We start from the raw sequence: 15,211 nt of genomic DNA on the forward strand, positions 1-15,211 counted from the left end.
TGTGAAATGGGCTCTTTCGGTTTCACTGGAAAAGTCAGAGAGGAAATGAACACGGCAATTATCCGTGCGCGGCGCGAATGTGCTTGCGTGCACGTATAATATTGATCATCTAGCGTTTATTTGAAAACGATTCATAAATAGGCCGACGAATATCAACGTTCTGGAATATTCCAGTAAAAGACGATTATCACAGAATGGTCTACTCTAGAATGAACTGTTTTTTATTTCAAAACGGGTGCTTTTCAAAATGCTCTGAAACGGAAATGAAGCGATAAAAAAACAATCTGCCTTGACAGCACTGACTGGAAAAGTGTTCTTTGATAAGCGACGGGCAGATTAGACACATAGATTAGACACATAGATTTAAAACATAGATTAGGCGATATTAACGTTAACATTGAAGTGGACCGTGGCATCAAGGGGGTAAAAAGGAAAACCCGGTGTGGCACTCAAAGTGTTAAAGGATAACTCCACTATTTTGGGAAATTAGCTTATTTAACATCTTCCCTGGAGTTAGACAAGAAGATGCATACCTTTTTTGTCTCTGTGCGTGCATTTTAGCTTTGGGAATAGATGCTCCGTTAGCATAGCTTAGCTTCATCACTGGAAGTGAGGCAGGACAGTAGCCTTACAGTGCCTTACAGTGTATTGCAAGGTCTGACATTGACCAAACTTGATATGCATGACCTTGGTGGGCTCTAGGTCAACTCCTGAAAAGGGGGTCAATGTCAGACTTTGCAATCAAAAGTTAGGGGGCTAATAACCCTTGCCATAATTTCAGTGCGCCCCTAACTTTTGATTGCAAGGTCTGACATTGACCCCCTTTTCAGGAGTTGACCTAGAGCCCACCAAGGTCATGCATATCAAGTTTGGTCAATGTCAGACCTTGCAATACACTGTAAGGCACTGTAAGGCTACTGTCCTGCCTCACTTCCAGTGATGAAGCTAAGCTATGCTAACGGAGCATCTATTCCCAAAGCTAAAATGCACGCACAGAGACAAAAAAGGTATGCATCTTCTTGTCTAACTCCAGGGAAGATGTTAAATAAGCTAATTTCCCAAAATAGTGGAGTTATCCTTTAAGGGGATGCAGACCAGAGAAAGACGTTTGTCTTGTTTACATCATCAGGGTCCCCCATTTTCAATTCATAGACATTAATGCCATACATGACATTGACATCATGACATTTATGGCATAGGGACATACATGACATACAGGAATATAGTAATGTTACATTTGTGACATATACCGTATATAGCCTAGTGCTATTCTTACTATATTAAACTTTGGATTCATTTTTTGTGGTGGCTCAACATTATTCACACACGGAACTATGTGTTGGGGATAATGGTTCCGAATGGACCGTATTGTTTGTTACATTGCTGTCGGCAAACTCGCTCAGAGTGTCAACATAGTGTCGACATTGAGTTGATGTTAGCTGCTAGCTGGCTACCCGAATCCACAACAGCCAGGCAGCCAACCGTACAAAATACAGTCTCAGCCAAGTACATCGATTTGTACAGTTAGATAGCTCCACTCCATTGTGAATTAAAAGTTAGCCAGCCAGGCCAGGCCAGCCCGTATTAGCAAGCTACAGTTGCTAGGTAGCTAACGTTAGCCACAGCTTCAAAAACGAATTTCTATTATGTTATGAGCTATCAGCTAGCCAGCTAGATAACGTTAGACAACGCCTTGTGTAGTAAACTAAAGTGACTAGTTTACTGGGCCATTGTTTAATGCTGCAGTGGTGTTTAAAAGAGGACCTGCACGCTTGCTATCTTCGGTGCAAATGAGACGGGTCTGTGAGGGGGAGGGCACTGCGAGCAGCGTGTGTGTGCGTCAAGCTCACGTTTGATTGGTTAGAATGGTCAAAACGCCCCTTTTCATGATATTTGACGGCTCTGATTGGCTAAATGTCGTTTCAATCTGTATGCATCTACAAATCATATTATACCAGGTAGCCAATAGACCTATCTCAAACCCTGCCCCTTTTCTTGATCCTCCAATCACAACTCTCGCTTACCTCGGACAAACAAAGTTTGTTGTGATTGGAGGATCAAGAAAAGAGGGCAGGGTTTGAGATAGGTCTATTCCGTCAGACTCCAAGTAAAAAAAAAAAAAAAAAAAAAAAAAAAAAATATATATATATATATATACTGAAATCCGTCTGGAGACGGAACGCTTTAATGCAAGCCTTGACGATTAAAAGCCTCCACAATTTAGTAAACAGTATACCCATGGCTGGTGTTGATATTTTACGATGCCAGCTTGTGAGAATTCGTTGTAGCCAGCCAGCTAACGTTAATGCCATTCAGAATTTATTAACATAGCTACAACAACACAGTAACGTTAATATAATTACATGCATCATTGTTTACAATGAACGGTGGGGATAATCGAAAGGACTGGACATGGACAAGTTAAACAGCAATCAATTAATTTAATACAACAGGTAGTTCGAGCTGCACTTTCGTGCCTATATGACCGCACCACAGCCACAGGGATATGCAGCTTTGACGAGCTCTCTCTCTCCTGCCGATTAAATTCAGCAGCTCTTCCTCGAGTGCCTGTAGCTGCCTGCATTTGCACAACGGCATCCATCCCTGCTGCTAGCTAACGTTAAAACTAACCTAAAGTTAGTTGTTCACCAACAATCTACAGACACCAACAAACACAGAACCGGACTACACAAGCAGATAGCGAAGCATCATAAATACTTCCGGTCGGGGGGTTTCAAAATAAAACACCGGAAAGACGTTTATTTTGTACATTATCTAACATTAAAACGAAGCTAAACTAACGTTACAACTAACCTAAAGTTTAAACTAACAAACTAACAAACGTAACAAACGAACAAAATATAACTATATTACACTATATACAAGAACACGAGCAAAAACAAACATAAACACGGCTATTATATGGGTTGTTATCAATGGGTTGGTTGAGAAGGGAAGTTTCATCTATCTAGGGAACCTAGCTACATCCGGGGTACAATGTTGCATAGGCTGCATGGGGATGTTGCAGAGGCAGAGTGTTGCTAGGGGTGGGAATCGCCAGAAACCTCACGATACGATACTATCGCGATACTTTCGTCACGATATGATAGTATCGCAATACTAAATATATCGCGATACGCTGAGTATTGTGAATTATTATTATTATTTTTAAAATTAAATGTATTACCTTTTTTTTTTATCTACTTTTTCTCCCCATTTTCTATTTTTCTCCCATCCCAATTTCATATTATCCAATTCTACCCTCCCCTGTCTCGAACGTTGTTAGACCATGCCTCCCACTGGTCGGCTGCAATGTGGACGAAGCCTTGCATCACGTGTCCCCTCCGGTACACGAGGAGACAGCCGTCGCATCTTTTCACCTGTACAGTGCAATCTCTCATATCCCTTTTACACCGGCCAGGCTCTGTGCTGGAGCCGGTTCCCGAACGTAATCTCGCACCGGCCGGCGCGTTCAGACCGGGATTAATTGGTTCAGAACGTGATAAATCGGTGCTCAGCTGGCACCGAAAAATAGTTGGTTTTTCCTCGCGAACCGTGACGTCAACAGTGGGCGTGTCATATTCTAGGCTGTGTGAAGACGAGTGAACGGGGGAAAGTAGCGAGTCGGCATTGCACTCAACAGGAAGCGATTTGCGACTGCTCTCAAAACAAGATTAGATTTAAATGTATTGTTATGATACAGCACAAGTACAATACACACCATCCAACCAGAGTGGATAAAGAAATGCTCCAGAAATGCGTGGAGAAAGGCTTAGCGAGCCTCAACACGCGAGCGCACACACAAAAGCACACACAAAAGCACACACGCACTGTATACGTTTGAAATTAATCGTTCCAGCAAAGTAGGCTTCTATTATTCGAATTACTGTTTTAATGGGTAAAAGAACCAACAGGTCTGTGGATGACACAGTCAACACAACCACTCACCACCTGCTGCAACACCTGGAAACCCGCAACTCATACGCCCGCATTCTGGTTATGGACTTCAGTTCCGCATTCAACACAATTATCCCAGCCAAACTCATCAATAAACTTCTGGACATGAACATCGACCCCTGCATCTGCCACTGGATCCACAGCTTCCTCTCCAACAGACAACAGAAGGTCAAAATAAATAACATCACATCCCACCCTTTATATCTCAGCACAGGAGCCCCCCAAGGCTGCGTCCTTTCACCCTGGCTTTTCTCCCTATACACCAACCTGCTCATATCCCTCCACAACTCCGTAAAAATATATAAATATGCAGACGACACAACCCTTATAGGCCTCATCACAGACAATAACGAAACAGAATACCGTACACAAATCAACCACACACTCACCTGGTGCACAGACAATAACCTCCTTCTCAACTCATCAAAAACCCAAGAACTCATCATCGATTTCAGACGCCAGCCAAACCCCAAAACCCCCATATCCATCTCCGGCAAACCCATAATCACCACAGATTCCTTCAAATTTCTCGGCACTCACATAAGCAATAACCTCAAATGGAAAACCAACACAGACCACATACACAAAAAAGCAAATCAAAGACTCTTCTTCCTCCGCCAGCTTAAGAAATACAGAGTCAATAAACATCTCTTGCTCCGTTTCTACCAGGCCATTATACAAAGCATCCTCACCTTCTCCATAACTGTTTGGTACAGCAATCTGGACACTCACTCAAAAAACAAACTACAAAGAATCATCAATAAATCCTCAAAAATAATCTGCACCCCCCTCCCTTCTCTCGAATCACTCCACCGCCAAATCACAATCAGGAGAGCCAGGAAAATCATCTCCGACCCCACTCACCCAGCACACCACATCTTCCAGCTGCTGCCCTCCGGGAGGCGCTACAGATCCCTGACCACCAAAACATCCCGGTTCAAAAACAGCTTCTTCCCCACTGCCATACGGACACTGAACTCCCTGTAGCACCCCCCCCCCCCTCCCTGTAGTACCCCCCGCAACCCCCCTTACCTCTGCTGACATGGACATGGACAACTCTGAACTGTATCTATGTAATTGTGTTTTCTTTTATGTACGCTGTAAGTGATGTTATATGTTCTATGTTGGAACTGCTATGCTATGCACTGAAACCAAATTCCACCAGCCTGGCTGGGTGGTCATTAAAGAAATTGGATTGGATTGGCATAGTATTAAGTCCTACTGTAGAACATGACATATTAGCATGACATCTGATTTATTAATGCCAATACAAAAAATTAGGGACAAACGCAATTGGCACAAGTGTAAATTATGGATTAGTGACTCAGTTTTAACATCCAACTGATTAGCTCAGCTCGTTAGTCCACTGGCTGAGGATCCTATGGTCACAGGTTCAAATCACTCTTGGTTCAAATTTCTTTTTTTTTACATTTAATTAATTGATCCACTCTGGTTGGATGGTGTGTATGTATATGTATGTATTGTGCTGTATAATGACAATACATTTGAATCTAATCTCATTTTGAAATCGCTACGCTGCCTATGGACACGACAGTGGCAGACAGCTTCGGAGGTGATTGCATTGCACCATGCTGATCCACTCAACAGGTAGCAATTTCAAAATGAGATTCGATTCAAATGTATCGTCATTATACAGCACAATACATACATATACATACACACCATCCAACCAGAGTGGATAAATTAATTAAACGAAAAAAAAGAAAATGTTGGAACCAAGAGTGATTTGAACCTGTGACCATAGGATCCTCAGCCAGTGGACTAACGAGCTGAGCTAATCAGTCGGATGTTAAAACTGAGTGACTAATCCATCATTTACACTTGTGCCAATTGCGTTTGTCCGAAATTTTTTGTATTGGCATGAATAAATCAGATGTCATGCTAATACGTCATGTTCTACAGTAGGACTTAATACTATGATACCCATTAAAACAGTAATTAGAATAATAGAAGCCTACTTTGCTGGAACGATTCATTTCAAACGTATACAGTGCGTGTGTGTGCGTGTGTGCTTTTGTGTGTGCGCTCGCGCGTTGAGGCTCGCTCTCCACGCATTATTTCTACCTCCGCCTGGGTAACGCCCCTGTTGATGACGGAGACGGTGGAATGTTGGTTCTGCTTAAATGGCTGTAAACGCGGGGTGTTCGCCAGAGAGCACCAAGGTTCAGAGGGTTCAGAACGGAGCTGGAGGACTAACGCGTGGGAGGCTCACGCTGCCCCCGATACTTCCTGATTCTACTGTACAGGCGCACCAACCGACCTGTAGGAGTCGCTGTCCACAACGTCCGATCCCCACCCACCGGCTTTCCCACCCCCTAATACTGCCAATTGTATTAGTATGAACGACCAGCCAAGCCGGAAGCAACGCCGAGAGCTGGGCTCGATCCCAGCATATCCTGCGTTAGTGGCGAGCGCCTTGCCCACTGCGCCACTTAGCCGCCTTAATTTATTACCTTTTTTCAACTGCAAAGTAAAACTTTGTGAACATGTTTTATCTAATAAAATAAAGTTCAGTCTGTTCATCTCACTTCAATAATTTTTATTGCAGAACATGGTCTTTTCTCAAGCAGACAGATGTAAACACTGTAATCTGCGTTGCATGTACCTGACAAACTGAACTGTTTGTATTACAGTCATATTCCAACTTAACTGAATGCACATGTGTGTGTGTGGACTACTGTACTATTACAGGTATTGAAATGAACAATACAACTTCCTTATAAAATTTGTATTTTTTTGTTTTGTTTTTATGAATAATTAAATATTGATACTTGGCGTCCCTGTATCGATACAGTATCGCCACGCAAAGTATCGCGATGCTACTACGTATCGATTTTCCCCCCCACCCCTAATTGTTGCGTTGTCGATGTTGCGTCGCAGTTGATATAGCATGTAGAGGCCTTAATACACGTCTCTGGGTCAACATGGACAACAGGAAAAGGTTGAGGATGGGGCTAATAGGATAATAGTATATAACATATTAGGAATAATAGTAGATAGGATAATAGCATATAACTTATTCGGAATAATAGTAGATGACAAACCAATTACATAATCCAACATGTGTAAAGAAACAACATATTCCAGTTAACGGTATATTTTTTTAATGATTCGTTACGGCGTAGTCAATACTTCCATGCGTATAAATTGAGGAACACACCGGGACCTCTGCCGCTCTGCAACACACAGAGGAGCTTGGTGCGGCGTAGAGGCAGGCGTGGATAAGGGGGCGTGCTAGCGCGGGGTCACGTGGGCGTCGTGGCCAATCAGAGGAACCCGGAAACCGAACAGCGTTGTATTTGGCATAGACGCACCCAGGTGGGGTATCTCCCAGGCCTTTCTGTGTGGAGTTTGCATGTTCTCCCCGTGCTCGCAAGGGTTTCCCCCCCGATAAGATAAACCCAATGGAAAAACATGCACAACAACAGATCGCTGACGCTGTGGCGTCCTTGACGAAGACGGGCAGGAGCACTTGGATTGGTCCCCGGGGCGCGGCTCACGTTGACGCCCTATCTGCTCCCGGCTGCCCATGGGGGGAAGGACGACGGGATGGGTCAAGTGCAGAGACTCAATCGCATTGGCGACTGAGAAAAAGATAATGCATGTGTGTGTGTGTGTGTATCCCGGTGTGTGTGTGCCGCTCCAATTGCATGTCCAGTTCGTTGCATGCCGAATAAAGACCCCCTAAAGAGGTCCTGCATTATTATTATTATTAGCATATAACTTATTAGGAATAATAGTATATAGGATAATAGGATATAACTTATTAGGAATAATAGTATATAGGATAATAGCATATAACTTATTCGGAATAATAGTAGATAGGATAATAGTATATAACCTATTAGGAATAATAGTATATAGGACAGGGTTAGACATTTAAAAAAAATTCCAAGGGCTTTTTTTGCCCCCCTTAATTTATTTTCGGGGGCTTTTTTTGTATTTCGGGGGCACAGAATTTTTATGATGAAAATTAACAAAGATTATAAAACATTGTTGACAATTTTTTTTTAGTCTTCGTCCCTATGTTTGATAACGTAATGTTAATGTCTCCATATATAGGGCTCTACGCTAACCTTTTTCCCAAGGATTGCACATGTGCACAAATTGTTCAAGTAACACAGAGTTTATTAACAAACTATTTATTACATGCATATTATACTGTGCGTGTGCATACTAAGGGCTAAACATCTGTGCAAATAGCACATACCACCAAAATCACAAATTGGCCCATGCCTAGACGCAAAGGATATCGGTTGTCAAGCTGCTTTTGTATGTTGTAGTCTTGTCACGATATCAACATTTTGACTTTGATACAGATAGGAAAGGCAATGGAATATATTATTAGATGACAGAACATGGAAAATTCTTTATACAATTATTTAATTCATTATAATTGAAACGCTATTGAATAATAGTTCATTAATAGTCAATACAATTATTCTGTTACAGCTACAACTGAGCTATAATTTATACGTATAGCTACTGTTACAAAGGGTCAGATTAAACCGAATATATATATTTATTACTTGAGATACCTTGTATAATATTTGTATATCGTCCGATATCCCTTGTATATTCTTTGTATATATACACGGAATATCCCTTTACCTAGGTATAGGCCAGACCATAATATTCGTTCTCCTATTGGACAGCGACCCCTAGGCGCCAACGGCCATACCCCCAATGGCAAGTTCAAAGCCACCGCCAAGGCATGTCTCAACATGTCCAGGTTTGCGCAGTAATACGAGACAGAACTGAGGTTGGCACTAGATTATTCACCTTACGTATAAATACGTCGCAGGTGGATACAGCAGTAGTTGAGTACCTAAACGTTGAAGCCTTCACCACGATACAACGTGCCGTGAAGTGGGCCTCTTTGCCCCTGAATAGAGCCTTGAGAACCGCATGCGAATAGATAGCTAAAGTGTCAGAGTTTAACGCTGTATCGTCGAGTTCGACTTATTCTATTGTGAAGTAATAGTCTATTATTTATAGTGTATCGTGCGGCTACCGTTCTACAGTGACCAGCATTACCACCGGTTCGTCGTACTCTAGCTAGTGCACTTATCCAGGCTGGGCGGCCTAAACTCGCGCCACCACCCGAGGAGTCCTAGACGAGAACCGTTGGATATGTACACCGGAGAACCTACACCGGCGAATGCAGAGCCTTTTCCGGCTGGATTATATTGCTTTGGTACTGTGGCTGCTGGAGCAGAGAACCGTCTACCCCACTGCTGTGTGGGATCTACCCTGTGAGGAGCACCATCAAGCCCGCCTCTAGGACCACAGAGGCTGGCTAGCTTTCATCCATGCTGTCGTGCATACTGGAGTATAGCTGTTGCTTTGTCTACGGACCAAGGGATTACTGCACTGGCTCCTGTATCTGGAGCCTCGTTATTCCGCGTTGATCCAGACTTTGCTCCCGAACATTCCTCTACCCTGCTGGCTTACAACCGGAGGGAACTCCTTAGTGTCTCCAGCTGACTACGAGTGTGCCTTATGTAATTCTTATGCTACAGGTGGCGTCAGTTATACCCATCTTACTATGCTCATGGACTTACGCTCTTGACTTACTTAAGTGTTCTTCGCCTTACAAGCGCAATCATAATTCTCAATCTGTAACCTACCGTTGCTGCTCTAATAATAAATACCTCTAAATAGAACTTTCTTTGTCAAGCCGTATTCTTGTGTGGGTGTTCACCAGATATACCGTGTACTGTATGGCCAGTAATTAAAGTACATAACTAAGTAGTGGTTTAATGATACCATACTCTCAATACAGTCAGGGAATTGTACCCCTCAGTTACAGCTACTGTCCATCAATGTCTTCCTTTTGAATGAAATAGGTTCAGGAGAGAAAGATGTAGAGAGGGGGAGAGGGAGAGAGTGCGAGACACACACACACAGATAGACACAGATATTCTCAGCCCCCGTTTCCTCTGAGCGTTCCCAGTGATGGCTTACTATGTGCGTGTGTGTGTGCATGTGCGTGTGCAAACGGGAACGGGACACACATCTGTGCAATAGCACACACCCGTCACACCACCAAAGTCACTGGCTGGCCCACAGTGTGCTGCATGTATGTGCTAACTTCGCTAACGTTATCCGCCTCAGTAACATTAGCTGTATCGCCGGATTCCTCTTTCTCCTCGTCTCTTTTGCGCAAAATTTAAATGAATGGGCTATATAATAATAATGCAGGACCTCTTTATGGGGTCTTTATTCGGCATGCAACGAACTGGACATGCAATTGGAGCGGCACACACACACCGGGATACACACACACACACGCATTGTCTTTTTCTCAGTCGCCGATGCGATTGAGTCTCTGCGCCTAACCCATCCCGTCGTCCTTCCCCCCATGGAGCCGCGCCCCGGGGACCAATCCAAGTGCTCCTGTCCGTCTTCGTCAAGGACGCCACAGCGTTAGTGATCTGTTGTTGTGCATGTTTTTCCATTGGGTTTATCTTATCGGGGGGGAAACCCTTGCGAGCACAGGGAGAACATGCCAACTCCACACAGAAAGGCCTGGGAGATACCCCACCTGGGTACCTGGCATCATGGAAACCTGGTCCCCAAGCGGGAATCGAACCCTGGACCTTCTTGCTGTGAGGCGACAGTGTTAACCACTACACCACCGTGCCGCCATGGCTTCATGGCTGGCTGAATCTTTAGCGTTGTCTGATTCTGAATGTATAACTTGTAACGTGCCGGTACCGTGACTTTCTGTTCCAGGCAGCGCGTACTGTGTTTATCGTTTCATTTCTCTTGTGAAACCGGCCGCGTCACCACAGGAAACGCTACTGTGATTGGACGTTTATGCCCCTTGTGGAATGTGGGACTTGTAGTTTCTGAACTATTAACAGCGGAGCTTGTAATCTTCACTCGCACACTGCGAGTAAATGATTTTTCCGGTTTGCACACACAAATATTATTAGGGGCAAATACGAGTGAAATGCTCGCACTGTAGAGCATATATATAATTATGTATATAATTCGTAAACTGTCTGGGGCTTTTCTTGCCCTGCTTAACTGATTTTCGAGGGCATTTGGTGAATTTTCTAGTGCATTTTGCCCCAAGCCCCTGTTAATTTCTAACCCTGATATAGGATAATAGTATACAACCTATTAGGAATAATAATATATAGGATAATAGCATATAACTTATTAGGAATAATAGTATATAGGATAATAGCATATAACTTATTAGGAATAATAGTATATAGGATAAGAGTATAACTTATTAGGAATAATAGTATATAGGATAATAGTATATGTTCAGCACAGACTTCCGGTCCTTTTGAGGGAGCTTACTTTAAAAAAAAACTTCAAAATAAGCCATCACTTCTACAAATCGGGCGAATACAGGTAGAGCTCCCGCCTACCTCAGGTCAATAGTCCCCAACTACACACCCTCAAGACCCTCTGTTCTACATCTTCTGGCCGCCTCAGACCCACTCCTATCCAAGCTCCGCTTCCTACCCGACCAATTTTCTGGTGTCAACTAAAAACACACTTCTTCAACCAATATCTGAAATGAAAAGAAATATGAAAAAAACACTAACCATCTTTTACAACGATGCACTTTTCTACTAAATAATCTTCCTTCCCTATATTACCTACTATGCCAATACTACTATGCACTCAAGACTGTAGCACCCTAAGTTACTTAGCAGAAACTGTGCCCTTTCTGCTGACCTGTTGTATGCAAGTCACTTTGGATAAAAGCATGCAAACATCTGATCCCCTCAAACACCTCGTACCTTTGTTTGAACAAAAAGTTCAAACTGTACCTATGGTTAATAAATGCTGTTTTATTTCTTTGTATGAAAAGCACTTTGTACTTAAACTTTTGATACTTGTACCTTTACCTTTGATACTTAAGTACATTCTAACACCAGATACTTTTGATACTTAAGTACATTTCATATGAGCTACTTTATGGCCATGTCCACACGGAGACGAGTTTGGGTGTAATATCCGCCAAAGAATTTTATCGTATGCACGTTTCGTCAACACGGAACAGAGCCTGAATACGCTATTTTCTGAAACCGGGTCCCAGAGTCAACAAATCTGAAGACGCCACCCTTGCATTTCCGTCTTTACAAGCCAATAGGCATCTTTCCTGAACCGATGACGCATGGTAGTACAGGAGCAGTACATTTAGCTGTAATTAGCCTGATCAAGCTCAATAGCTTCCGCATCACGAACGCAACAACCCTGTACGGCGCCATTGTTGTTGATGTTGTTGGCTGAGTTTGTGCATGCGGGTTAAGGGAGAGGTGGGCTATTGCGTCATCGGTTCAGATTAGTTTGGACGCACATATTTCTTGAGACGATTTCGTGTTTACTGAAAACTTTTTTGAAATGAAAACTAAAAAGATCGGTTCCGTCTCTGTGTGGATGTGGAGACTTTGACACAAGTGATTTTCTTATGGGTGACATTATTGCCACCAAAGGAGATCACGAGGGCATGAAAAAAAGAAAGAGGGAGAGAAACGGAGAAAGAGAGAGCATTCTGAATGGGACTGCACAAGACTGGAACAACTCTTACAATGTAGGTGCAGCGTGGGCTGAAGGCAAAGGTTCCACAGGCATACAGGTGTGTGGAGTTCAGGAACTGGAGCACACGGATGAAGTTGGGACAGTCCGTCTAGAGAGGGTATAAACACAGTAAATCATTCATCAAATGATCAAAATCAAAACAATGATATTGGTCCAAAACTCTGCAGCTCGACTGCTAACCAAAACCAAAAAGAGAGAGCACATTAGTCCAGTCTTAGCTACTTTACACTGGCGTCTGGTAACGTTTAGAATTTACACTATGGGTGGCACGGTGGTATAGTGGTTAACACTAGGGATGCCCCGATCACGTTTTTTGCCACCGATACCGATCACCGATCGTCTATGAGCCATATCGGCCGATACCGATAGTTTTTGGTTTTATAAAAAAAGATTTTTTTAAAATATATAATATATATATTTTTTTTAATAAAATATATATATTATATAATTATACTTGTAGTTGTATTATCTGCGAGACATCGCCACCACGCAACAAGTCAAAATGCTTGCTATCTGCAAATAGCTCCACTGTCTGTGTGTATACTCTGCTTTGGTCATCACATTCAGCATTGCCATCTTTGCAGTGTTGTTATGAAGCATGATAGCTAATTAGCCAATGTTCAGCTGTAAAAACGAATAACGTCAATTATGTTATAAGACATTGATATCAGGAGCTATCTGTAGCTACTGCTAGCCGGCTAGATGACGTTAGACAATGCATCATGTATTAAAATAAAGTGAACTATTTAGTTTACTGGGTCATTTCGTTAAAACAGTGAGCTAACGTGAGCTAACGTTAGCTACCTAGCTAATGGAGGTCTCATGCTGGCCGATCGATCGGCACGGGGCATCCCTATGATTCTTAAACTGAAATGCGCATTTGTTGATATCAGGAGCTATCAGTAGCTAGCTAGTTAGACAATGCATCATGTATTAAACTAAAGTGAATAGTTGACTGTGTAGTTTTGTTTAAACAGTAACTTTAGCTAGGCAGCTAACGTTAGCTCACGAGCGATAGCTAGCTAGCCAACGCTAGCCAGCACTTGCGAAAACGAATGCCAAACTGATGATATCAGACGTTGATATCAGGAGCTAGATAACATTAGACAACGCCTCATGTATTAAACAAAAGTGAATAGATGACTGGGCCATTTTGTTTAATGCTTGTTATGTTGAAAGAGGAGCTCTGAGCTGCTCATCCACTCGACTCTTGCCGTAAGAAGGGTTTGTTGACATGACATGGGTCTGGGAGGGGGAGGAGGAGGAGGAGCAAGACGTGCAGCAGCAGCAGAGCTCTGTGTGGCTGTGAGAGAAGAGCGAGTGAGAACTCCGCAGAGAATTGGATCATGTTTTCCGTGTCATCGATCGGTTTTCACGATCGGCGAAAATAAAGCATTATCGGAATTCACTGATCTCATATTTATACTGAATATCGGCCAATACCGATCGCTGGCCGATCGATCGGGGCATCCCTAGTTAACACTGTCGCTTCACAGCTAGAAGGTCCTGGGTTAGATTCCCGCTTGGGGACCAGGTTGCTGCGTTGCCAGGCACGCAGGTGGGGTATCTCTCTGGCCTTTCTGTTTGCATGTTCTCCAAAGAGGGACAGGAGCACTTGGATTGGTTGCGGGGCGCGGCCCACACCACAACCCATGTCTGCCCCACGGAATAGGGAAAAATGCAGAGACATTTTATCTGCAACTCAGTGCATGTGTGTGTTCCTGTGTGTCGCCCATCTCGCATGTGTGTGTTCATCTGCATGACAATTAAAAACATCTAATAAATTACATGCCAGCAAGAACACAAAGCATGGCTTTGTCATTATTCCAATGTACCCAACCCCCCCCCCCCCCCCCCACCTCCAATGTACAGCCCCACAAAACCCCACCCCACCTACCCAACCTCCTCCAATGTACAGTTTATGTCAAATGTATGTCAGTATTCCAATGTACAGTGTGTGTCCCCCCTACCCAACCCCCCCCCCCCCCCCCCACCTCCAATGTACAGCCCCACCCCACCTACCCAACCTCCTCCAATGCACAGTTTCTATGTCAAATGTATATACACTCTTTTTCTGGATTTTTTTAGTATCACAAACAGTACTGTATTTGAAAATCTGGTATGTCATAAATGTATAGATGTAGCAGTACTGTCTATCTGTATGTCGTGTGTGTCATATGATGAATTGAAAATGGGGGACCCTGATGGAAACAAGACGAAAGTCTTTCTCAGGTCTGCATCCTCTTAACAATTGTATGTATTGAGCTGTACTGTACTGTACCCATTCTGCAATCTGTTAATAAACTTTTCAATTAGGGATGCCCCGATCGATCGGCCACCGATCGTTATCGGCCGATACTCAGTATAAATATGCAATCTGTGAATTCCGATAATGAGTCATATTCGCCGATAGCGGAAACCGATCAAGCAAAGCTCTCACTCGCTGTCTGTCTCAGAGACACACGACCTGCAAACTGCCGCTGCTCCTCCTCCCTAGCCCCGCCCGCCCCCGTGTAGAGTTTGTAAACAAAGAGGTGCGGCTCCTCTGCTCGAGTCTGTAGTGCACTGCATTCGACCTGCGCTAACGTTAGCTACCTAGCTATCGTTACTGTTTAAACAAAATTACCCAGTCAACTATTCACGTTTAGTAGGCATTGTCTAACGG

At 43.4% G+C, this 15,211-nt stretch overlaps 1 protein-coding gene across 3 annotated transcripts in view; it reads right to left on the reverse strand.

Moving 5' to 3' along the window:
* The window catches only part of sema4ab (sema domain, immunoglobulin domain (Ig), transmembrane domain (TM) and short cytoplasmic domain, (semaphorin) 4Ab), a 190,621-nt gene that overhangs the window by 66,879 nt on the left and 108,531 nt on the right, over positions 1-15,211 (reverse strand). For all 3 annotated transcript variants that reach the window (XR_014619381.1, XM_084307497.1, XM_084307496.1), the window contains exon 5: positions 12,536-12,634. Coding sequence is in view for 2 of the 3 variants with exons in the window: in XM_084307497.1 (XP_084163623.1) it covers positions 12,536-12,634 (99 nt within the window). In the remaining variant the exon portion in view is untranslated. The remainder of the gene's footprint in view (positions 1-12,535; positions 12,635-15,211) is intronic.

The sequence above is a fragment of the Notolepis coatsorum genome, assembly GCF_963971535.1.
Source record: "Notolepis coatsorum genome assembly, chromosome: 2".
In the NCBI taxonomy this organism is placed as follows: domain Eukaryota; kingdom Metazoa; phylum Chordata; class Actinopteri; order Aulopiformes; family Paralepididae; genus Notolepis; species Notolepis coatsorum.